This window comes from Carassius gibelio, chromosome B1, assembly GCF_023724105.1.
Source record: "Carassius gibelio isolate Cgi1373 ecotype wild population from Czech Republic chromosome B1, carGib1.2-hapl.c, whole genome shotgun sequence".
Taxonomy (NCBI): Eukaryota; Metazoa; Chordata; class Actinopteri; order Cypriniformes; family Cyprinidae; genus Carassius; species Carassius gibelio.
This window is the reverse complement of record NC_068396.1, coordinates 1,220,619-1,245,162: the sequence shown is the minus strand read 5'-3', so window position 1 is coordinate 1,245,162 and position 24,544 is coordinate 1,220,619. Positions and strand designations below refer to the sequence as shown.

Sequence of the window (24,544 nt, the reverse complement as noted above, 5' to 3'; positions counted from 1 at the left end):
TATTTTACTTTTTATTGTTCTCATCAACCTTACTGAACTCCATCAACTCAGCACTCACATCACTGAACTGTGCCAAAACATTCTAGCGTCAACGTCACTGTCTGTCCCAAACTCTTAAAGTGACCAGCGCTCTTTATATCTTATCAATGTAACAAACACATAACTTTAATTAAACACCAGATTATAAGTCTAACTAAGCATGCAACATTTCCCCTCCCCTCCCCTCCCAGTGAACTAAGTGTGAAAGAACGTTAAGTAGTCCTGAAAGCGAGCAGGCCGAGTGTGCGATCTGGTAGGCCTGCCTTGGGATGGTTCAGATGGTGGTAGGGATGTTGCTTGCAAGGTCACTGGATGCTGTGGTTGGGGCAGAAGGTATGAAGAACCAAGCAGAGAGCAAGGGAGCACAGTGTCTCGGGTGTGATCTGCACCAGAAGGGCACGGTACTTTCCTAAGCCGACTGGCATGCCAACGGGAACCATCAGAAAACTGGAATGTAACTGGACATAACTGCTTTTGCACTTGCTGGGGCTGTGACCAGAAAGTGTGGAGCTTGTTTTTCCGGTATGGCCGCTGGATCCGCACCCAGTCCATTGGGAAGATTCTTGGTATGCGGGCCTTTTTCTTTGCGTCGAATCTGCCTCGTGCTTTGAGCTGTTGTTCGCATACCCTTGCTTACACCACAGGATTTCCACCATGAGAAGTAGGAGGGCAAAGTCTATGCAGGGGTAACTCCAGCTCCCGTCCCAGCATCAGTTTTGCTGGGGACACCCCAGTGGTGGCATGCTGAGCTGCTCTGTAGTGTAGAAGAGTCTGAGACAAGGCCTCATTGAAAGAGCAGCCTTGTGCTAAGTGGGCTCTCAGACCATTTTTTAGTGACTGATTGAATCTTTCTACGCCCCCATTCGACTGTGGGTGATAGTAAGCTGTTCGAATGTGTTTGATGCCTTTGCTTTGGATGTAGCTGGTAAACTCCGCGGTCACTAGTTGGGGGCCAGTGTCTGTCGTCAAGGTCCTTGGCAAGCCCCAGCGGGCAAAAAGCGACTCCAGAAAGTCAATGATGGAACTGGATGTGAGCGAGCCTACAGATGTAACCTCTGGCCACTTCGAATGTAGATCATTAACTACTACAAGGAAACGCATATGAGGCACACCATGGAGTTCCCCACATATGTCCAGCTGAATGTGGTCCCAGGGTCGAGTTAGCCAAGGCAAAGACCCTAGTGGCGGCGGCACTGGTGAGCCTGTTTTCCCGCTTACGAGACATGGAGCACAATCCCGAACAAGCTGTTCAATGTCTTTGTCCAACCCCGGCCACCATACTAGATCCCTACAGCGCTGCTTTAGTTTGACTATGCCGAGATGGCCCTCATGAGCCATGGTCAGCACTCGTCCTCTGAGTCTAGCAGGAATGATGGCGCAGTGTCCACGAGCCAAGCATGTGTCATTCCAGCATGACAATTCGTGTTTCACTCTGGCATATGGCTGGATATCTGTTGCCACTTGAGTTGGCCAGCCATTCAGGACATACTCACGGACCGCAGATAGTGTGGAATCAACAGCAGACTCTGCTGTGAGTTCCTCCAGGGACACAAAGGCTGTCAGGGGTGCATGCACTAAATTAATAAGATCCCCGTCCTCATCCACCTGACAGAAGGCAATGGTCGATGACACAGAACGAGACAGCAAATCGGCCACCACATTATCTCTGCCTGTGGTGTACTGTATCGTAAAGTCATACTGCTGGAGGCGGTCAGTCCAACGGTACATGCGCAGTGGTTTGTAACCGGAACCAGAAGGAGACATAAGTTCACTGAGGGCTTGGTGATCAGTCCGAAGGGTAAATTTTCGGCCATAAAGGTAGGCATGCCAGCGCTCGCAAGCCCATACACAAGCCAGAGCCTCCCTCTCCCCAGTGGAGTACTTTTGTTCGGTCAGGTTGAATGCACGAGAAGCAAAAGCCACTGGCCGTTCGATGCCATTCTGGAGTTGTGAAAGAACAGCGCCAGCAGCAGTAGCTGAAGCATCACAAGTGACCAGTGTGGGGCAGTCAAGACTGAAGTGTGCCAAGACGGGTGGGCTTTTCAACAGCTCCTTAAGCATGCGCACAGCAACAGAACAGGCTGAAGACCAGGTCCATGGAGCATCCTTTTTGAGCAGTTGGCATAGAGGGTATGTAATTGTGGAGTACTGAGGCAGAAAACGCATATAGTATGTTGTCATCCCTAGAAACGATGCCACCTGCGCTACGGATGAAGGCTCTGGCACCTGTTGTATAGCCTCAATATTGGAGTGCAATGGCGACAGGCCCTTGGCTGAAACATGAAAACTAACAAAGTCAACCTCTGGTACTGCAAATAAGCATTTCTCCATGTTAAGTGTCAAATTGTGTTGACTGAGTGCAGCAAAAATAGCCCTTAAGCGCTGTTCATGAATCACTGCATTTGGGGCATGGACAATAATGTCATCAAGGTAGATGGCAGTGCCACGGACACCAGCCAGTATAGTGGACATGATTTTTTGAAAACAACTTGGGGTCGAGCTGAGTCCAAAAGGCATCCTTGTGTAATGAAATACGCCAGAGTTCGTAACGAATGCAGTAAGATTTCTGCTGTCTGGGTGGAGGGGAACCTGGAGATAGCCTTGACGGAGGTCGAGTTTGGAAAAAATTGTCGAGCCATGAAAGTGTGTAGTCAGCTCTTCGATTGATGGCAGAGGGTAGCGATCTGGGATTACTGCTTTGTTGACGGACCTTAAATCCACACAAACTCTTAGTCCGCCAGATTTTTTCTTAGCCACTGTCAGATTAGACACCCATGGAGAGGCGTCGACAGGTTCGATGATGCCCTCTGCTTGCAGTTTTACAAGTTCAGCTGTGACTTCCTCACGCAATGCCAGCGGGATGCGGCGAAGTGGCTGAATTACTGGTTTAACTGTAGGATCCAAAAGAGGCTGATGAGTGAACGCAGCTAGGCAGCCAAGGCCTTCAAACAATGTTGGCCATTCATGTTGCCAGGGACAGCTGACAGTCAGAACTTGAGCCCCCTTATTGTCCAGCAAAGAAAAGCCCAGACTAATAAACAGGTCCAATCCAAGGATATTGTTTCCATGGTGTGTAATGTGAAAAGGGAAGTCGGGTAGGACCTTGTTGCCATACTGGACAGGAAGGCCGATAACATCAATTGCAGAACTTCCATATCCAAACAGATTCAGAGAAGGCGGCTGAAGGGGCAAGTGTGTCAGGAAACGTTCATAAGTAGCCATATTGAGTAGTGAGACTTTAGCCCCTGTGTCCAGTAGCAGTGAAATACAGGAATCTGCTATAGTAACAATGCATGTAGAAAACCCTGCTGAACTGGGATTTATTGAATGAATAATCGCAGGTGTTGTATTGTTAACACTTGGGTTTCGTTGAGTAGGAGCTTGAACTGGGGCAGACCGACAGCATTTTGCAAAGTGGTTCGGTTTTTGACAGCGTCGGCATGTTTGTCCCCATGCAGGGCAGTCAGGGGCATGTGATGGGTGTCTAGTAGACCCACAATTTCCACAACGCCGATTAACTTGAGGACGTGCATATTGTATGTCTGCATTTGAAGATACATCTGCCTCTGCCCTGTAAACTTGTGTGCATTCATGTATCATGTCTCCACTGTTTACACTTGATTCGTGTGATGTATTTAATTTAGCAGCACACTGTGCAGCAGACTCAATTTGAGAGGCCAGAATTACAGCTTTCTCTAAAGTGAGATCATCATCTCCCAATAACAGCCGCTCCTGAACGAGTGTATTGGTTGTTTTTTTCAATCAACTGATCTAGTATCATCTCATCTGATAAAGCACCAAAACAGCACAGTTTTGCCAGTCCTCTCAAGTCAGCGACATATTGAGCAATCGACTCACCAGCGCGCTGTCTGCGCTGCCGGAACTGCAGCCGTTTTAACAGGACACTGTTTTTTTTCAAAGTGTCGATCTAACAGTGTAATCACAGCGGAGTAATCGTCCGCATCTCCGAGTGTGCGAAATACACGCTGTCCTTCGGCACCAAGACAGTGGAAGAGTATGGCCATTTTCCGCTTCATCGGGACGTCATCGAGGCCCATTGCTAACAGGTATGTTTCAAACGACATTTTCCACTGCTCCCATGGGACCGTAGGTTCGCCAGGATGGGGCAAAAAGGTGTTTTTTTAGATAGCGACAGCGCGGGGAATTCCTCAGCCATCCTTGTCGCCAATTGTTATGTCTGTAAAGAGGACTCATACTGAAACTTATTTTACTTTTTATTGTTCTCATCAACCTTACTGAACCATCAGCACTCACATCACTGAACTGTGCCAAAACATTCTAGCGTCAACGTCACTGTCTGTCCCAAACTCTTAAAGTGACCAGCGCTCTTTATATCTTATCAATGTAACAAACACATAACTTTAATTAAACACCAGATTATAAGTCTAACTAAGCATGCAACATTGAGGTATGTTCAAAATTCAGCACATGCTAAGGTATTGGATTTGAGGCAGATCCACAGAGTCAAAAGAATTTGTCCTTCCCAAAATCACTGTGTCTAAGTGAAACTTTTTCACCAAGATACATTTCTTTTTCTTAAGAGCTATAATTAAACACATAAATAAGGGCAGAATGGAGCCTAATGACTGCTTGAGTTAATTTACTTTTCTGTACAGAAATGAGGGATTGTGAATGCGCTAAGCCATATATGTGCGCAAACAAGAAAAAACAAGTTTGTTTTGTTTTCCCCTTATCTCAGCACATCTAAGAGAGGTTTTTGGAACTGTAGAGCCCTGTCAAAACAAAGATGGCCAAAAGAGACTGGAGAGGGACAGGGCCCCGAGAAAGAAAGAGCCACTGAGAAGGCAGCTGGAAACATATAGCATTTTGTTTTCCCCTAAAGTCCAGCTTGATTCACATGGTCTGACTTTCTTACCTTCTCTCTCGGTCTCAGTCTTTCTTGCTCTCTTTTTCTCCTGTTCTCATGTTCACTCTCAAAGGAGACTGTCCCAGCTGGTTATACTCTCAAAGGAGACTGTCCCAGCAGACTTCTGTGGTAACGTGTGTGTTTCATTACCCTTGGACGTGTGTTTTGCACCAGTTCAAGTCATGTTATTGTTAGGATGTGGTAAAATTATAAATATGGGATGCAGATTGGAGGAGGGTGTAGGTCTGAGTTGATCCTCGGTTGGTGGGGGAGATATGAGACTCATTAACTCTGGGCCACTGCTTGTTCTCATGACTATGTGGCAATATAAGGTCTGCCACAATTTGTAGTGCTAATGACTTAATACTGCACAGCCTAGATGTACAAAATATAGCTGTATAATGCCATTGGGCCATCTTAGTCATATGAAGTGGACCATTGTAGGATCCAGGGAGTAGGATGGTAATTTTGTTGGGTTGATTGCAGGATGGCAATCAAATCATTGGCAAACAATCCCTGTTGCATATGTGTAAAAAACCTGCCTATAACTTTTAAGGGATGGTTCAAATTAAATTTTGGTATGTTTTAGCTTACCTCAAGGGCATCCAAGATGTAGGTTTCTTTGTTACCACAGTATTTCCCATTTTGATATGTTTAGGTCAAACTGTCTTGTCTGTGACTCATATAATGGAGGTCTATGGTCACCACCTCAAAGAGCATGCACAGAGGAGTCCAAATTAAACAATTCCCCATCGTAAGTACACATTGATGACCTGAGACATGAAACGAACGGTTTGTGTAAGAAATAATATAATTATTTTACCGCTTTTACACAACCACATCCAACTGATCTGAGGGCGCACATGCTTCCTGTATGTGACGTTTGCGCGTGCTCTGGCTTAGTCTGTGCAAGCGCGGAAAGCCCCGGAAGTTATCTCTCGTGTGTATGTCACTCATTGTTTACACTTACTGTCTATCATTTACACAGAGATTTCGGAAGTGTTACCTTTCACTGTGAAGATCTAAACATATTTAGACGTACAGGAAATTTCACAACCATATTTATTTGAACCAGAATAGACAAATCAAGTACTCAGGAGTGATGGAGGAAGCATCCGCTGCAGCAGCATGTCTTCAAGCCTCAGAGAGACAGAGATCTCTTCAAAATTGGTGGTTTTAGTAGCAAGTGTTGTGAGATGCCAACAGAAGTGGAGAGCATATGTTGTCACGAATGGAACATAGCAATTCCACAACTACAAGATGACGACAAGGACATTGACAGTATCGCATCACACACCTGCCTGACTGAAGATCCTGAGTTTTCTCTGCTGTTGAGATGCAGCGTTTTGCACGTTGTGTTTTGTTTGCCACTTATAAACTGGAGGCGACGTCCAATGCCAGAGGGACCCAATGGCACGCTGTCAATAGAGTGAGTAATGTGTTGTGTTTATTATAATCGCAATGATTATAGGGTGCATTATAAACAAATTAATTAATTACAATTACTGCATTATATTTCAGTGCAGACTGGTGGCATATCGTGTGGTAAACAGTAAACAATGAGTGACGTACACTCATGAGAGATCACTTCTGGTGCTTTCCGTGCTTGCGCAGACTAAGCCAGAGCACACACACACACACGTCACATCAGAAAGCACTCCCTGATAAAGAGAGTGTGATGGACTTTCAATGAGTCTTCCTTATTCTGTACACATTTCATGCACACACATTTCATCCAGACAGCGAAGGCATGGTGGACTGGGAGGGATTTTCTCATAGTTGTCTCATAGTTGTCTCTGTGTTCAAGTAGGAGTGCAATTGAGACAAGGATGAGTCTCTATCTATATTTTCCTTCTCTCTCTGCTCTAATGTTCTCATTCATTTACCGTAACAATCGTGATGATGCAAATGATGCACTATACTGTATGTTAATGAAGAAACACAGTCTTAGACAAGCAATACCTTTTTCAGAGGGGCAGCTGTTTGAAGTTGTCATTACATCATGCAGATCCAGGTAATGCACATATAAATAACTTCAAATATAACAAACCTACTTTTTGAAATTAAAACAATGTTCCTATTTTGAAGTGTTGTCTTAAGTAAAAAATGTAAAATAAAATAAAAATAAAAATGGGAATGAGAAAAAATACATATTTTTCTATTCTCCTCTTCTTTCTCTCTCTGGGTAAATAAATTGCTATCAATAATAACAACAATAATTGTAAATAATTCAGTGAAATTGCACTACAAACATTTGTAGATTCCAAATGTTTAAATTAAGAAAACACATTTATATGGCTTATACTAAATACAATTCATTCAAAAGTTAATTTAAAAAGGTTAATCCATAGTTTAAAAAGATCATAATACATTTTAGAAGACCCAGAGGTCTTCTCTGTATGTCTACACATCCTCGCTGGTCCTGTGTGGTCAATAAATAGCTGTCCCCTGATTCTGGGGTCAACCTGGGAGCAAAATGCTTGTGCTCTGACTAATGCTACTACAGTGTAGGTATGAGGATATCCACATTTATACAGAAATCATTACACTGTTGCTTTTTTATGTCAGTTGTGTGGTGAGTTTGTTTTATACAATTATAGAGTGCCTGTGTTTGCAATAGTGACTGCATGTGAGTGCCTACTGGGAATGAGTCTTTATCAACAGAAGAGCCAAGGATAGACTCAAAACATGCAGAGTGTGCTACATACAATACCTCTATGTTTGATTTGTTTATGATTCATGCTATTTCAAGTGACAAGAGGGGAAAGTCAAGAGAGAAAAGCCTGGAACTTGTTCGGCACTTGGTCTTAGTTTTTTTTTTTTTTTTTTTTTTTTTATCAACACTTGAGAACCTGACCAAAAACTTAAACAAGAGTCAACTTTCTGGTATTTGGTGGCCTATATATGTATACAGATTTAAAGACATTACCAAAGGTTTCTAAAAAAGGTTTCTATAAAAACCTGAGGATTGACAAGACAACTTCGAAACATATAGCATCTTTACAGTTTTTACAGAATGTATGATTTCAGACACATCAGATCTAAAGTAAAATCACAAAGAGAGCTAAAAAAGCACAAGTTCATAAATTGTTGTCATATTCAGACTTGTGTCCCTGGTATGTGGAACACAAATTTAACAAAAATATAAGGATATGGAACTTGAGTCAGATATAATATTCAAAAGAGGAAGGAAGAGAGAGCGTTGCTCTTGAATGTGTGTCAGATGAACTTTTGAGGGCCTAACTGTGTGCCTGTGTTCTTTAATTTCACCTGCAGAACGTTCCACTGCTATTGGCACTATAATGGGATTGCCCTCTACAGCTAATTTGCCCTGTTTTGTAAATCTGCCACTATGACTTTACATTGAATGATTGTGCACAACTGGCCTAATGCACATATGATGTACTGTATGTCTAATTTATGGAATTATTTAATTAATATTAGTGATGACTTTAACCAGTTTTAAGTATAAACGAAGTATATATATATATATATATATATATATATATATATATATATATATTTAACTGAATAAAATATAGAATTTATATATATATATATATATATATATATATATATATATATATATATATATATATATATATATAAATTAAAATTTAAAATATATTTATGCATTTAGCAGACGCTTTTATCCAAAGCGACTTACAGTGCATTCAAGCTATCAGTTTTTACATATCATGTGTTCACGGGGAATTGAACCCCCAACCTTGCGCTTGCTAGCGCTGAGCTACAGGAACACTATATATATATATATATATATATATATATTTTATAACTGGACTATTTAGCTTAATATTTTAACTGTATTTTAAGCTTTAAATCCACAGTAATCCCTTCTCTGAGTGTTTAAACACATTACAGCTGTAGTTTTAAGATACAAAATCAGTACACACACACACACACACACACACACACACACACACACACACACACACATACACACACATACACACACACAAAGAGAGAGAGAGTGAGAGAGAGAGAACAAAGGATTAAACAAAATAGTAACTGTAAATATAATAGATTCTCCTGCATGATACCCCCAAGCATATAGTTAATATTATTTATAATTTATGTATGATAATTATACAGCATGTAGTAGGGTAAGGTATTAGCCCAGATATGATTGGCTGATGTCATGCCATCCTGGGAACCTATCAGTGTTCCTACTCCTTCGTCATTGGTTAAAATGGTTTAAATCCAATGAACCTATCAGTGTTGGGATTGATCCTATTAAAAAGGGAATGGTTTGATTACTCAAGATGCATCATCCTGAGTACTAGATCATTGTGGAAAGTCATGGACCAAGGATAGGGTTTGTTGCATCTCCCTGTTGGTGTCACAAGTAGGCCTTTTTTAGCATGCTAGCAGCAGTGGTCTCGTGTGCAGGTGTAACTACACTTACAGGGGTCTCCAGTACCTTGGTTGAAGACAAATGTCAGTATGACTGCACTGCTACTTTATTTTTAGTGTTTGCTGTATAACAGTTTAACTGTTGTGATATGAATGTCTTCGTGTATACCAGTTAATTATGTGATTTATGAGTAGGAACTTTTAAAGCGGAGGTTTTATACTTTCAGTGTGTCCACTTGGGGTAGTGTGGTGTTGGCCAATTTGTTTTCACAATTGAGTGGTTTGTGGTATGGTGTGAGGTGATAATCCAAAAGGCCCCTGCTGGTCTTTTTTTTTTTTTTCTTCTTCTGGTCATTTTGTAACTGGTAAACTTGTGTATTAGGCATGTTTTATATTGTATCCAAAAAAACAAAAACAATGTTTGAACAATTAGTTGGATATAAATAAACTGCAAATGTTTTATACTATCTGTGTCCATGCTCACCCTGGCTGTTGGCCACGAACCTGTGTGCCCTTTCGTAGGGCGGTTATGTCCCGGTATATTCCGGGCGGCATAGTCGCTGTATATCCACTTTTGGTGGGTCCCTTCCCCTACCTGGCCACTTCTTGCCACAAGCATATAATTAGGCCGAATATTTAATAAAATGGCATTCAGTTTATTTTTTGTAACTTCATTTTTATTTTTATTTTTTATCTAAACAACAGAAGTCATTTGGTCACCTATATATTCTTACATAAACATATTGATGGAAGTATATCTCCTATGATACAGCAGACAATAATCATGTAATTGAATGATAAACCCAATCCATTTTTCCCAATAAGTAGAAGTATTTTTTTCATCCTTAAGTTTAATGTGAACGTCATCCTTTCTATATTTTGGACAATGTTCACAATGTCCAGCCATTCAGTCTTTGTTGGTTTTATTAATATTGCCATTCAAATTTCTTTCACGTGTTTACCAAATATTTATAAACCGTTTATTTATTATTTGTATTTATTTTTTCTAACTTTTTAAAGTGCATAATAGGGTTTTATTTTATTTTTTACAGTTCTGTCTCCGGATACTGCAGTAGGTTGTCAGTGGTTTGATCTCTGTCATCTGAGTCTTTTAGAGGAGTTCACAGGGTCCTCAGTGGTCCAAGAAACCATCACCATGGGCTTCTCTTTATCTCTCTCTTCCATTCAGTATCCACTCTGCACTGCCTACACTCTGACTGATATCCTTCACGTTTAGCTGGACATGTCTGCACTGATGTGAATAGCAAAGCAGAATTATTAGTGTTGGTAGAACAAACTCGCTGACTAGAACAACTTAGGACATGTTGGCCATACCTATAACTAAACAGGATGGTGCTGTACAGGAAAAAAAATGCTTTAGGATTTATCTCACAAATACATTTCTATACATACAGAAACATGTTTGTTTGATGAAAAATATTTCATTGATCATTGAGTACAAAAATGTGAAGGAAAAATCCAGCATCCCTTGTGATCCTCTCTTTTCTGTGATGGTGGTTTCAAGTTCTGTCTATATATATATATATATATATATATATATATATATATATATATATATATATATATATATATATACTCACCTAAATGATTATTAGGAACACCATACTAATACTGGGTTTGACCTTCTTTTGCCTTCAGAACTGCCTTAATTCTGCATGGCATTGATTCAACAAAGTGCTGAAAGCATTTTTTAGAAATGTTGGCCCATATTGATAGGATAACATCTTGTAGTTGATGGAGATTTGTGGGATGTACTTCCAGGGCAAGAAGCTCCCGTTCCACCACATCCCGAAGATGCTCTATTGGTTTGAGATCTGGTGACTGTGGGGGCCATTTTAGTACAGTGAACTCATTGTCATGTTCAAGAAACCCATTTGAAGCTTTTTACATGGTGCATTATCCTGCTGAAAGTAGCCATCAGAGGATGGGTACATGGTGGTCATAAAGGGATGGTCATGGTCAGAAGCAATGCTCAGGTAGGCCGTGGCATTTAAACGATGCCCAATTGGCACTAAGGGGCCTAAAGTGTGCCAAGAAAACATCCCCCACACCATTACACCACCAGCAGCAGCCTGCACAGTGGTAATAAGGCATGATGGATTCATTTTCTCATTCTGTTTATGTCAAATTCTGACTCTACCATCCGAATGTCTCAACAGAAATCGAGACTCATCAGACCAGGCAACATTTTTCCAGTCTTCAACTGTCCAATTTTGGTGAGCTTGTGCAAATTGTAGCCTCTTTTTCCTATTTGTAGTGGAGATGAGTGGTACCCGGTGGGGTCTTCTGCTGTTGTAGCCCATCCGCCTAAAGGTTGTGCGTGTTGTGGCTTCACAAATGCTTTGCTGCATACCTCGGTTGTAATGAGTGGTTCTTTCAGTCAAAGTTGCTCTTCTATCAGCTTGAATCAGTCAGCCCAATCTCCTCTGACCTCTAGCATCAACAAGGCATTTTCGCCCACAGGACTGCTGCATACTGGATGTTTTTTCCCTTTTCACACCATTCTTTGTAAACCCTAGAAATGATTGTGCGTGAAAATCCCAGTAACTGAGCAGATTGTGAAATACTCAGACCGGCCCGTCTGAAACCAACAACCATGCCGATCAATGCCAAATCACCTTTCTTTCCCATTCTGACATTCAGTTTGGAGTTCAGGAGATTGTGTTGACCAGGACCACACCCCTAATTGCATTAAAGCAACTGCCATGTGATTTGTTGATTAGATAATTGCATTAATGAGAAATTTAACAGGTGTTCCTAATAATCCTTTAGGTGCATATAAATAAATAAATAAATATATATATATATATATTATATACATATACGGTGCTGTGCAAAAGTCTTAGGCCACTGGTATTTTTACCAAAAAAAAAAAACTAATATTGGTATATGTTTTGCTGTAGTGTGTAAGTAGGAAATATCAGTTTACATTTCCAAACATTATTTTTGCCATTAAAATTAATAATCCACTGAGATTTTTTTTTTTTTTTCTTTTTTTTTTTTTTGCACAAGTAGTCTGAATCAGTTCTCCACACAGATATGCCTCATGCCTCAGCAGTGCCACAGGCTGATCGACTCCATGTCAGTATTTTTTTGAGATACTGCATTTTTTATTTTCCTAAGCTGTAAGTCATAACCATCAGAATAATAATAATAATAATAATAATAATAATAATAATAATAATAATAATAATAATAATAATAATAATAATAACACTCTTGAAATATTTCAGTTTGTGTGCAATGAATCTATAATTTAAGTAAGTTTGCTTTTTTTTTTGGCTTAATGTTTTATAAAATTACAAACAACAAAAAACTTTTCCATTATGTTAGATTCACCTGTATTAAGTAAATCTTTTTTTAATGCCATCAGATTTAATTAAACATATTTAATATTAAACATAATCATCTGCTCTGCTTGAAGTGTTAAAAGATTTGTAGATCTAAAGTTGCACATGCCTAAAAGGGTTTAAACTTTAGATGCTGTCAGTATGTTGATATTGTATTTTTTTAAAGTCAATCCAAATGCACATAATTCATGTGTACATTTTACAACTGAATATGCATTTCATGCATGGAAACACATGCAAATATTACACTAGTCTTGAATGCGTACAGCGTAATCTCAACACAATCAACTTTTTTCCTGTCTTGCCTGTACATTTATGGCAGGATATTGACAACATTTGGAAGTCAAGCCTTGAATAAGATCAAATATTGTGGGTGCTAGAGAGGACGAGATGCTTTTAGTTTGCCAGCAACCTGATGTCATCATAGTTGGTCAGTGAGGTGTGTGTGCTATTGTGTAAATGTAACAGACAAAGGCATCAATAGATATGGCTGGAATAATCCTTTAAGATTTCAGTTACAGATTTAGTCTAAAATCATAAAATAGTTTGGGATCCATACTGTTCCATGTTGTTGTGCATTAGAACCCTAAAAGAACATGCCATGCAAACCGTAGCTTCTATTGTTTTCAGCATGTCATCAATATAAATATATAATATGAAAAATACAATACTGACACTGCTGATATGTAAACTGGCATCCTAATTGAGCTCGTAATTATGTAATTAAACAACATTAACTATCACATTAGTTGTCAGACCCCACAACTGATGTTTCCATTTTCCTTTTTAATGTTTACAGTGTTTGCATTGCTGCTGCTGCGCTCTCTCTCTCTCTCTCTCTCTCTCTCTCATTTATCATGGCTTATATGATAAATGACTGTGATACATTATGTCTCATTCTCCAATGAATCATACATTTACACCAAATGTCCACAAGTCAGCCTTTTGTTTAAATGGTTATATATATATATATATATATATATATATATATATATATATATATATATATATATATATATATATATATATATATATATATATATATATATATATATTTTTTTTTTTTTTTTTTTTTTTTTTTTTTTTTTTTTTTATTGAGCTTTAACAGTTTTAAAACCCCAAAATAATAATAATTGACATTAAATAAAAATAAAGCAGTTACTAAACAAAATTTAGTCTCTGTGCTTCATTACTACATATGAGATACATTATATCTCTCTCTCTCTCTCTCTCTCTCTCTCTCTCTCTCTCTCTCTCTATACACACTCACCGGCCACTGTATTAGGTATACCTGTTCAATTGATTGTTAACACAAATTGCTAATCAGCCAATCACATGGCAGCAACTTAATGCATTTAGGCATCTAGATGTGGTGAAGATGTTGCTGAAGTTCAAACTGAGCATCAGAATGGGGAAAAAAGGGGGATTTAATTGACTTTGAACATGGAATGGTTGTTGGTGACAGACAGACAGGCTGGTCTGAGTATTTCAAACACTGGTGATCTACTGGGATTTTCACACACAACCATCTCTAGGGCTTACAAAGAATGGTCCGAAAAAGAGAAAATATCCACTGAGCGGCAGTTGTGAGATGTCAGAGGTCAGAGGAGAATGGGCAGGTTAGAGATGATAGAAAGGTAACAGTACTCAAATAACCACTCGTTACAACCAAGGTATGCAGAATACCATCTCTGAATGCACAACACGTCAAACCCTGAAACCGATGGGCTACAGCAGCGGAAGACCACACCGAATATATGGGGTTAGAGTTGTTGCATTATTCCAAATAAATAGATTATGATCAACAAATAAATGTAAAGCTATTCACAAAAAAAATAATCGTATCCACAAATGAATAGAATGATATCCACAAATATATGTTAGGAGTTTAACAAAATATAATTAAATTCACAAATATATAAAAAATGGATTTGCTAGTAAAAAACATATTCACAAATATGTTTTTATGTCAAAAGCACAATTCTGCCTGCATTCATTTGTGAATCGCTTTCTGTGCATTTGTGAATTGCTTTCTGTGCATTCGTCGATCACCTCACGCATTTGTGGATTTTGACACAATTCTAGCGTCACCACTGCAGAAAAATCCACAAATAGGTCGACTCCACCCACCATCTGCTTAACCTAATCAGACAACGCCCGTGTTGCACTGACCAATCGCAGCACGCTCTCTCTCCAACCAATCTCGTTTTGCCTTACAACCAGGGCGGGAACAGACACATGAACACGAGTCACTCGCTACAGTCTCTTCAACATGGCGGATCAAGAGGAGTAAAGACAGGTGAGTGATGCTTATTGAACACAGTAATTAACTGAAGCTTTACCAGGTTCTTGATATGTCATCATTTGTCATAACTAGTGAGGTAGTCTGACAATTTAAACCATGATTGAATAAGTTATTATTTGCTACCAAGCACCATTTCGAAGACTGTCGCATTTGTCGGCCACATACATCAAGGGTGTCTTAATTCTAAAATGGACCATTATTCATTGTGAGGTGTAAATTGTTGTAATTTCTTTACTTTTGAATCTAACGTTAATGATTCAAACGAGGCAACTTCTATGACGTATTGTGGCCTACAAAATGCGACATCCTTGAGGAAGCAGCCCTCGAAACAGTCAGCGGATTTATTTTACATTTAGAATTACTGAATTAGTTTATTAGATTAAATAAACTATTACTTAAACAATATTGAGTGCAAGATGAAGAATATGTGTGAAGTTGCGGGTAGATTCTGTGGTAGGATTGCCAACTGCCCTAATTATACAGACATAGGTTTGGGGTAAGATCTTCCACTGCATATTACATGAGACTCAGTTTTATTCCCCCTCGTCACCCCCCGCAGTGGCATCGTCTCATATACTACGAGTATGCGTGAACTGAGGGTCATATGCTGTTGTTACGTTACCTGTAATGCATGACATGACCACAGCCTGTTCATAGATTTATTGTAATTTATTATAAAGCACATTTGAGGAAAAATTTGTATGTCGTCTAGGTTACAATGATTGGAAGTATTAATAACATGTATTTAGTTACCACTTATAGTACAACTGAACTCCTTGTACTACAAGTGGTAACTAAATACAATTTTGTTTTAAATAGAGATAGTATATTAAAAGCACATTTTAGTTTATGGTGTCTCAAAAAAGCACAGTTGAGTACACTTAGATGTTCTTAAGATTATATTTTTTATGAATACTTTGCAAATCAAATTAGCAATAATCATTGTTTTAATATGTATTATAAATGGTTTAATTACAATATAAATCCTGTAAAAAGTATTTTTCAAACTTTTCATTCTAAGACTCATTGCAGTTTGACAGTTTTAATGCAAACAACCTTCCATAAAATGTTAAGAGTTGTTTGTACGCATCTTCTGAATTTTTTTCCACACAGCTACTACAGACCAGCTACAAAAGCTTACATCATTTTGGACTGGATGGGAAGTCCCATCCAAGAATCTCCAGGTAAATGTTTGGAATGGAAGATACTTCAAGGCTTCTGCAGCAGGACCCTTATGATACCAGCTTAAATAACCACAATGGATAACTTTGCATCTACATTGCAAGCTTGTGCAAACACATCGTCCACTGGATTTGGACTCATTTAATTCTGGAAACTGGTTCTATGTACATTTCTTTCTATGTACAAGTAATAATAATAAAAAAAGTACTTCAATAAAATTTTAAAATAAATTTAATTATTTTTCAGTCTGTCTTTATTTTACATGTCTTAGAGGGTCGTTTCCACAAGTTTTACTTAATATACAACTATATATACACATTTACAACCTTGCTGTCAAAATTAGAGAAGCAGAAATAAAACTTCAAATATCCATTTCTTCGATCAAAGTCTGTACATATGTGAGAGTCTTGAGGTATACATCTACTCCAAATGAATCAGACACTTGCAGTGGGTCAATTTGCTCATTGGTTAATTATTGGATTCTGTCTCTGGCCAAACACATTCTCTCATCCGATGAACGATAGTTGTATGAGTGACACCTAAAATGTTACTGATGTTTTCCTGGGGAAATCCAAGCTTCAGAAAGTGGATTAGTCTGTCATTTGCTGCCTCACTGTCTTACAATGCATTATAACAAACACAGAACATTTTGATCAATGCAATAAACCTTGTTCATAATGAAATATTAGTCTAATTGGTGAATACAGCACAGTACTTAACATTTTAGATTTTTAGCCAATATTCCAACAATATTTTAAAATGTAACATGCTACATGACCAAGTGGTCATTTAATTACCTTAAAAAAAATAATAATAATTTTAATAACACACAGACGGACGGATGGGTTCAGAAAACACCAGAGAGGTTGAAAACTGGGAAACACTAGTTAAATTACAAATAACGTTATAGTTTTCTTTTGGATGTTACTACAGTAATGAGCATTATATATAATAGTAATTAGTGGAGCGGCCTGGCCCTGGTGTCAGATCCCTGGCGATTATCTGCACTAATGCCCGAGCAGCACTTTCACCTTGTGCAGAAAGGCCCTGAAAAAACTGTAATTTAAACACAAACTACAGCCAAATATTTAACTGAACAGACTGTAGTTTAAAGTTGCATGGGGTAACCATTCCAGTTATATTCAAGGGAACATAATAATTAGGAAAACCAACTTTTCACTAGTGATGGGAGGTCAGGTTCTTTTTTCGAAAACTGGTTCTTTTCGACAGTTAATTTCAATTAACATGTCATGCATAACAGTAACGTAACAACAGCATATGCTCCTCAGTTCACGCATGCTCGTAGTATCTGAGACGATACGACTGCGGGGGGGGGGGGGGGGTGACAATAGGGGGAATCCCCTTCGATCGTTTTGCCTGTCTAACGGACAAGCGGTCATTTTTCTGATTCATTACGGGAAAACCGAGTCTCATGTAATATGCAGTGGAAGATCTTACCCCAAACGTATGTCTGTATAATTAGGGCAGTTGGCAATCCTACTACAGGCGCACAACGAATCTACCCGCAACTTCACACATATTCTTCATCTTGCACTCAATATTAATTAATAGTTTATTTAATCTAATAAACTAATTCAGTAATTCTAAATGTAAAATAAATCCGCTGACTGTTTCGAGGGCTGCTTCCTCAAGGAGGAAGATTTGAAAAAGATTTAAGAAAAGAAAAAGATTACAAGATTTTAAAAACGTTGCCTTGTCTGATGAGTCTCGATTTCTTCTGCGTCATTCAGATGAAAGGGTCAAAATTTGGTGTAAAAACATGAAAGCATGGATCCATATTGCCTTGTTTCAGTGGTTCAGGCTGCTGCTGGTGGTGTAATGGTGTAATGGTGTAATGGTGTGGAGGATATTTTCTTGGTAATCTTTTGCCCCCTTAGTACCAATTGAGCATCATTTAAACACCACAGCCTACCTGAATATTGTTGCTGACCATGTCCATCCCTTTATGACTGTAGTGTATCTTCTGACAGCTACTACCAGCAGGATAATGCACCATGTCAGAAAGCTCAAATCAGAATGTTTCCAACACCTGGTTGAATCTATGCCACAAAAATGTAGGCAGTTCTGAAGGCAAAAGGGGGTCCAACCCGGTGCTAGCAAGGTGAACCTAACCTAATAAAGTGGCCTGTGTGTGTGTGTGTACATATATATATATATATATACCGAACAATATTATAAATGCAACACTTTTGTTTTTGACTTTTCACATTTTGCCACAAATCACAGCCTTGAATTAAAATTAGGTAATTTGTGTGATTTATTTAGAAACTCTTACTAGTTTCTTACTTCAGTACCAATAGTGCTGAACTTTGACAAAAAAGTAAAAAAGTGATTAGTGATTTTTAAATGTTATAATATAATAGGGATTATCTTATTTCTAAATATAAATCAAAAAGCAAAATATGTGAAAAGTACTATATAAGGGAGTCAAAATCAATCAATCAATCAATCAATGCCTCTGAAACTGCTTAACTAAGAGGAGAGCAACGTGTTGAAAAAAAAAAAAAAAAAACAGCCATCGGGGGTTAAAGCTAGTTACTGGACTTTAGCCCTCATCTTCTGTTAATAAAGATTAGCATGTTATGTCTTGCAGCACGAAGTCAAATTTAAATCAAATACTACTAAACGTGTGAGTAAATTAACTTATCCAGATATAATTGAATAATTACAGAAGCTTAGTCATTGACTTGCAGAAAGTTTTCTGTGTAGGTTAATGTTAAGGGATATAATTTACAGGGGCTTTATCTTGCATACCCCTCAACAAACGTGCGGTTGCACACCTGATCTGTAACATGAACTATACTTATTTAGGGCATGAATTATGACACAAAATGCAGTTATGCAGTGTTGCAAAAAGATAACATTTCAGAAGACAAAAAGTGTCTTTTTTTTTATTTTATGTTTTTATTCAATTTCTGAGAGACCTTGAAAGCAGAGGTATAAGAGAACAAAAACAGCGCAGCCTCCCCACCTAACCTCTCTTCCTGCTGGAGTCTTTTCAGTGGCAGAGTGATTAAGGATATGTCTTATCACACAGTGCCATTGTGTTGTCCTCCCAAGCTGGCTGTCTCTTAGGGACACTTAACCCCTCATCACCAAAAGCTTTTGGGGTCAGCTCTGGTTCAGTCTCCACATCGAGTAATGGCGGCTTTTGTCAAAACAAAGGAATTTCCTAATGGGGCAAAAGTAGGTCAGGTTTCAGGTGAGAGGAAGGAAGAGCTCATCTAAATGCCCCTACATGAATATGGCATAAGGCCATAAGAAGTTTTAATGCAGAGTTTAATGCTGAGTTTATGAATCTTTCAATGATTATTATTTGCTTGTTAATTAACAGGCCATCCGCTGTACTCTGGTAAACTGCACATGTGAGTGTTTCCAGCCTGGAAAAATCCACCTCCGGACATGTGACCAGTGCAAGCATGGATGGGTCGCGCATGGTGAGTATCATAAACCAGCATGGTTTTATTGCTCTATTGCTCATTATATAGGTATCTGAATGCAACATTTACACATGTGTATCTTTGAATAGATGCACTACAATATGGATGTACATCATTTAAAACATCAACATTATTACATTATATTTTAAATGCATTCATATAGTCACTATTGTACCATTTTATAGATATACTTTTATAAAATTTTATATTAAAATATTTCTAAACTCTATCCTCAAACCTGAATATTTTTAACAATAATAAACAACAACAACAAAAAAATCAAGGACATGTCATCATCACATGTCAAGTCACATGTTTTGCTTTGTTCAATTTTCTCACCAGTCTTTAGATGTCATGGTAATTCATTTAATCTACTCAGGTGTTCATCATTATTGCCTTTATTTGTCTTGTATTTAGGTTTCTGCTGTTTGACCTTTTATTTGTCTGGTTTTGTCTGTGTAATACACAGCTGTCTCGCAGTTTGGCATTTTGTGGATTTATTTAGTATTTAGTGAATAAAAAACAGGCTTTCATTTGGATACATGAAACACTGGATGAATTTTCCTGTACGCCAGAGAGGGAGTTTGAGGCAGACTGCCAACAGACTAATAATCCTGGTGACAGTAAATGGGCCAATAAATTTGGGTGCAAGCTTATTACTGACGGATCTGAGAAGAATATTCTTTGATGAAAGCCACACTTTTTGACCTACGACGCAGATGGGAGGTTGCGACCGGTGGCGATCGGCCTGAACCTTGGTGCGCACCCCCACCTAGAGCAGGGTCAATCTGGACCTGGTCCAGGTGCGTCGGCACCTCTGGATAAATGCGTGGGCAGAGGGAACCGCAACTTCGGATTCCAATTCTGGAAAAAGTGTTGGCTGGTACCCTAAACTACACTGAAAAGGAGGTAGGCCCGTAGCTGAAAATTGTAACGAGTTATGTGCGTACTCAACCCAGTGAACTCTCTGTCATGTACTCTTGGAGCTGCTGGCTCCAAGAGGAGGGGTTCTGAGAAACCAAACATCGCAACACTCATTCTAGATCTTGGTTTGCCCTCTCTATCTGACCATTAGTCTGAGAATGAAATCCAGAAGAAAGACTAACAGTAATTTACAAAATTCTCTCCAAAATTTGGAAACAAACTGAGGCCCCCTGTCAGAGACCATGTCCATCGGGAGACCATGTAAGCAAAAACATGATCTATGACAGCAACCGCTGTTTCTCTGGTAGAAGGTAATTTAGGCAGAGGAATGAAATGAGTTGCCTTCGAGAACCGGTCCACCACGGTCAACACCACCATGTTTCCCTGTGAGGGAGGGAGACGCGAAATGAAATCTAGTGAAATGTGGGACCAGGGTCTCGAAGGAACTAACAGCGGCTGAAGGAGTCCAGCAGGGGGTCGATTGGAAGACTTTGAAAAAGTACAGACAGAGCAAGCCAAAACAAAAATACGAATGTCAGGAGCCATGGCTGGCCACCAAAACTGCTGTTTAACGAGAAATATGGTATGATTAACCCAAGGATGGCAAGCCTTGGAATAATGACCCCATCAGATAACTTCTGACCTTAAAGACTCTGGCACAAACAACTGACCCGGTGGACATCCTGGTGGGGGCGTTACCCCTTGCGAGGCTATGCGAACCATCTCAACTCAATCTCCCATGTGAAATAAAGACTTTCTGCAGTACAATGTGGACCCGAAACATCAAAAATACGGGATAATGCGTCCGGTTTGATGTTCTTAGAACCTGGAAGATAAGAAATAGAAAAATCAAAATTACCAAAAAAAGAGCCCACCGAGCCTGCCTAGAGTTTAATCTTTTAGCGGACTTGATGTATTCAAGATTCTTTTGATCGGTCTAAACAATAAAAGGAACCCCCGAACCTTTCAACCAATGACGCCACTCTTCCAAAGCGAGCTTGACTGCCAACAGCTCTCTGTTAACAATGTCATAATTACGCTCGGCGGAGGACAAACAGTGAGAAAAATACGCTCAAGGATGCACCTTACTGTCCGTGAGGAAATGCTGGGATAGAACCGCGCCAAACCCCACCTCTTACACGTCAACCTCCACCTTGAACTGCCGGGAAGGATTAGGGGCAATAAGGATGGGAGCTGAAACGAAACTTTTCAGCTTTTCAGTTTGGTAAATGCAGCTTCCAGTGCACTAGACCACCTGAAGGCAGTCTTGATGGAGGTTAAGGAAGTCAAAGGGACGGCTAGCTGGCTGAAATTGCAAATAAACCGTCGGTAGAAATTGGCAAAGCCCAGAAACCTCTGCAGGGCCTTATGAGACTCTGGGGTTGGCCAATTTACCACAGCCTGAATCTTGTCAGTATCCATGCGCACCCCCTCGGCCGAGACGATGTATCCCAAAAAAGAAACAGACTGTGCATGGAAAACGCATTTATCTGCCTTGACAAAAAGCCCATTCTCTAACAGCCTCTGAAGCACTCACCTGACGTGTTGAACATGTTCCTAGAGAGAATGAGAAAATATCAGTATGTCATCCAGGCAGACATAAATGAACTGATCTACCATATCCCTCAACACATCGTTGACGAGTGCTGGGAATACCGTGGGGACGTTACAAAGGCCAAAAGGAAGAACAAGATATTCAAAGTGCCCCCATGGGGGTATTAAAAGCGGTCTTCCATTCATCCCCCTCTCTTATGCAAACCAAATGATAAGCATTACGGAGATTCAATTTCATGAAAAATGACGCCCCCTGCAGACGCTCGAAAGCCGACAACATCAACGGCAAAGGATAAGTATTCTTTACCATGATGTCATTCAACCCTCAATAGTCAATACAGGGACGAAAAGAGCCATCTTTCTTTTTCATGAAAAAATATCCCGCACCTGCTGGAGAGGAAGAGGGGTGGATGATCTTGGCTGCAAGAGATTCAGAAATATATTTCTCCATGACCTCCCTTGGATTGGAACGCAAATATAATTTGCCTTTAGGCGGAGACGTACCTGATAATAACTCTATAGCACAGTCATAGGGATGATGCGGATGTAGAGAAGCAGCCCAAGACTTACTGAACACTCTTATCCACCCCTGCGGGTAAATCCGAGGAATAAATCTCATCCTTGATGGTGTCCGAAAGTCCATGTAGAAACAGGTCCAACTGTGCCTCAGAATTCCAGCCGCACTCCGCGGCTAAAGTACGAAATTCGATAGAATAATCAGCTGTGGTGCGATCCCCTTGTCACAGCTCCGCAAGAAGTCTAGCTGCCTCTCTGCCATACGCAGCGAGATCAAATACGTTCTTCAGCTCCTCCGAAAACACTTGGAAGGAGGCAAAGCTCTATGGCGGCTGGTGGATTGGACGCAGGTGGTTGCTGAGAAGAAACGGTCTCTAACTTGAAGCGCTGAAACTGAGTGGCAAGTTTAGAAACCTGAGCGACCAGTTCTTGGACTGCACGACCCGTAGCCATCATCTGGTCCTCTTGGCATTCCATGTGCGAGTTACTACTGGTTAAAATGTCTTGTAGTTCTGCCGAGCTTGCTGGATCCATTCTGGTTGGTTCATTCTGTCACAATGAACGAGTCTCGAGATCCAAGTGCGAGGTAAAAATGGTTTATTTGCAACTCAGATAGTCAGCAATGAGAAACGTAGGAAGATGATGGCATAACCCCAGATGAACCACATCCAGACCACTCAGCTGCAGTAACCCAGCGCAAGAATCCCATGTGGGTGAGGAATAACATCCAGAGAATACCAACTGGAGGGACAGGAACACAACTGGACAAGAGAGCCAGACGAGAATCAACGAACCAACAACACAAACAGGAATGCCAGCCAAACTTAAAGGCACCACAAATGTGTTGCAGCTGGCGCTCATTAACGCAGCTGCTGCTAGTTAACAGATGCACACAATCAGAGGTGCAAGATGAGCGCACTGACCCATGAATCGTGACAGCTCTTATAAAACTTTCACTCGGCAACTGTGAAGTGGAGCAGGACAATATCCCTCCAGTCCTCATTTTGGATTCTTGTCCACAGGCAACCCATTTTGGGCATGGGGAGGGGCATTTTTATGGCGTGATAAATATGAGCAGCATGGCACAGCAGTTATATGTATATTTATCCATAAATATTAGTTATTAATTCTGCTGGGGTTTTTTTAGTAAAGAAAATATGTAGGAGAGTGGTTATTATGTGCAAACAGTTAGGAACTGTATTTCCTTTTCAGTCATGTTCTATGTTACATCAGAAAGAGACTGACGAATGGGATCTCGCCTGAAAGCCCAATCACCTTCGAGTGGTTACAAAACGAGCCAATGATACGCTGAGTACCTTGGTCTGCGGAATTTGTATTGCGAGCTCCGCCCCACAAAGCGCGCATATAAGAAGCAGCACGAGCAACTCGCATTCAAGCTTTCGCTTTGGAGTCGAGCACATCGCTTGCTGCTATCACCAGAGTGTTTACAATCGAGTCAGTGTTGGTGTGATGCCGCGATTCAGCAGTTTGTCTGGGTTTCCCACAGTCAGCTCCTATGTTCCCCTGAGTGCTTCAGCGCCACTGAAAGAGCTTTTTCTCTCACAAAAGAGTAACGGGTTTAATTTGCATCTTTTTCAAGATGTCATTTCGCCCGTGTGGGTGTGGTCAATATATCTCTCCTCATGCCGGCCACGATCGCTGTGTCACGTATCTGAGCTTCAGCACGCTGACACTGCGTTCGTGGATGACTCATGTTCTCATTGCGGGGAAATGACCATCTCTGCATTAAAATCAAGACTCGATTACGTTAAAGCAGGGATTCCCAAAGAGTGGTGCGCGCATGTAATGGCGGTCTGTTTATTTTTACAATAATTTTTTTTTCCATACAATAAAAACATGAACCGTAAACATTTCCTTTGTAATCGCTTTTATTTTAAATAAAAAACAATAATTTATTAGTTTTCGATGG

At 39.9% G+C, this 24,544-nt stretch overlaps 1 protein-coding gene across 1 annotated transcript in view; it reads left to right on the top strand.

Annotated features, from left to right (window-relative positions):
- Positions 1 to 5,886: 5,886 nt before the first annotated feature.
- The window catches only part of LOC127948497 (zinc finger protein basonuclin-2-like), a 184,215-nt gene continuing 165,557 nt past the window's right edge, over positions 5,887 to 24,544 (top strand). Inside the window, exons 1-2 of the mRNA XM_052544957.1 lie at positions 5,887 to 6,356; positions 19,515 to 19,617. Coding sequence (XP_052400917.1) covers positions 6,264 to 6,356; positions 19,515 to 19,617 — 196 coding nt within the window. The 5' untranslated portion in view covers positions 5,887 to 6,263. The remainder of the gene's footprint in view (positions 6,357 to 19,514; positions 19,618 to 24,544) is intronic.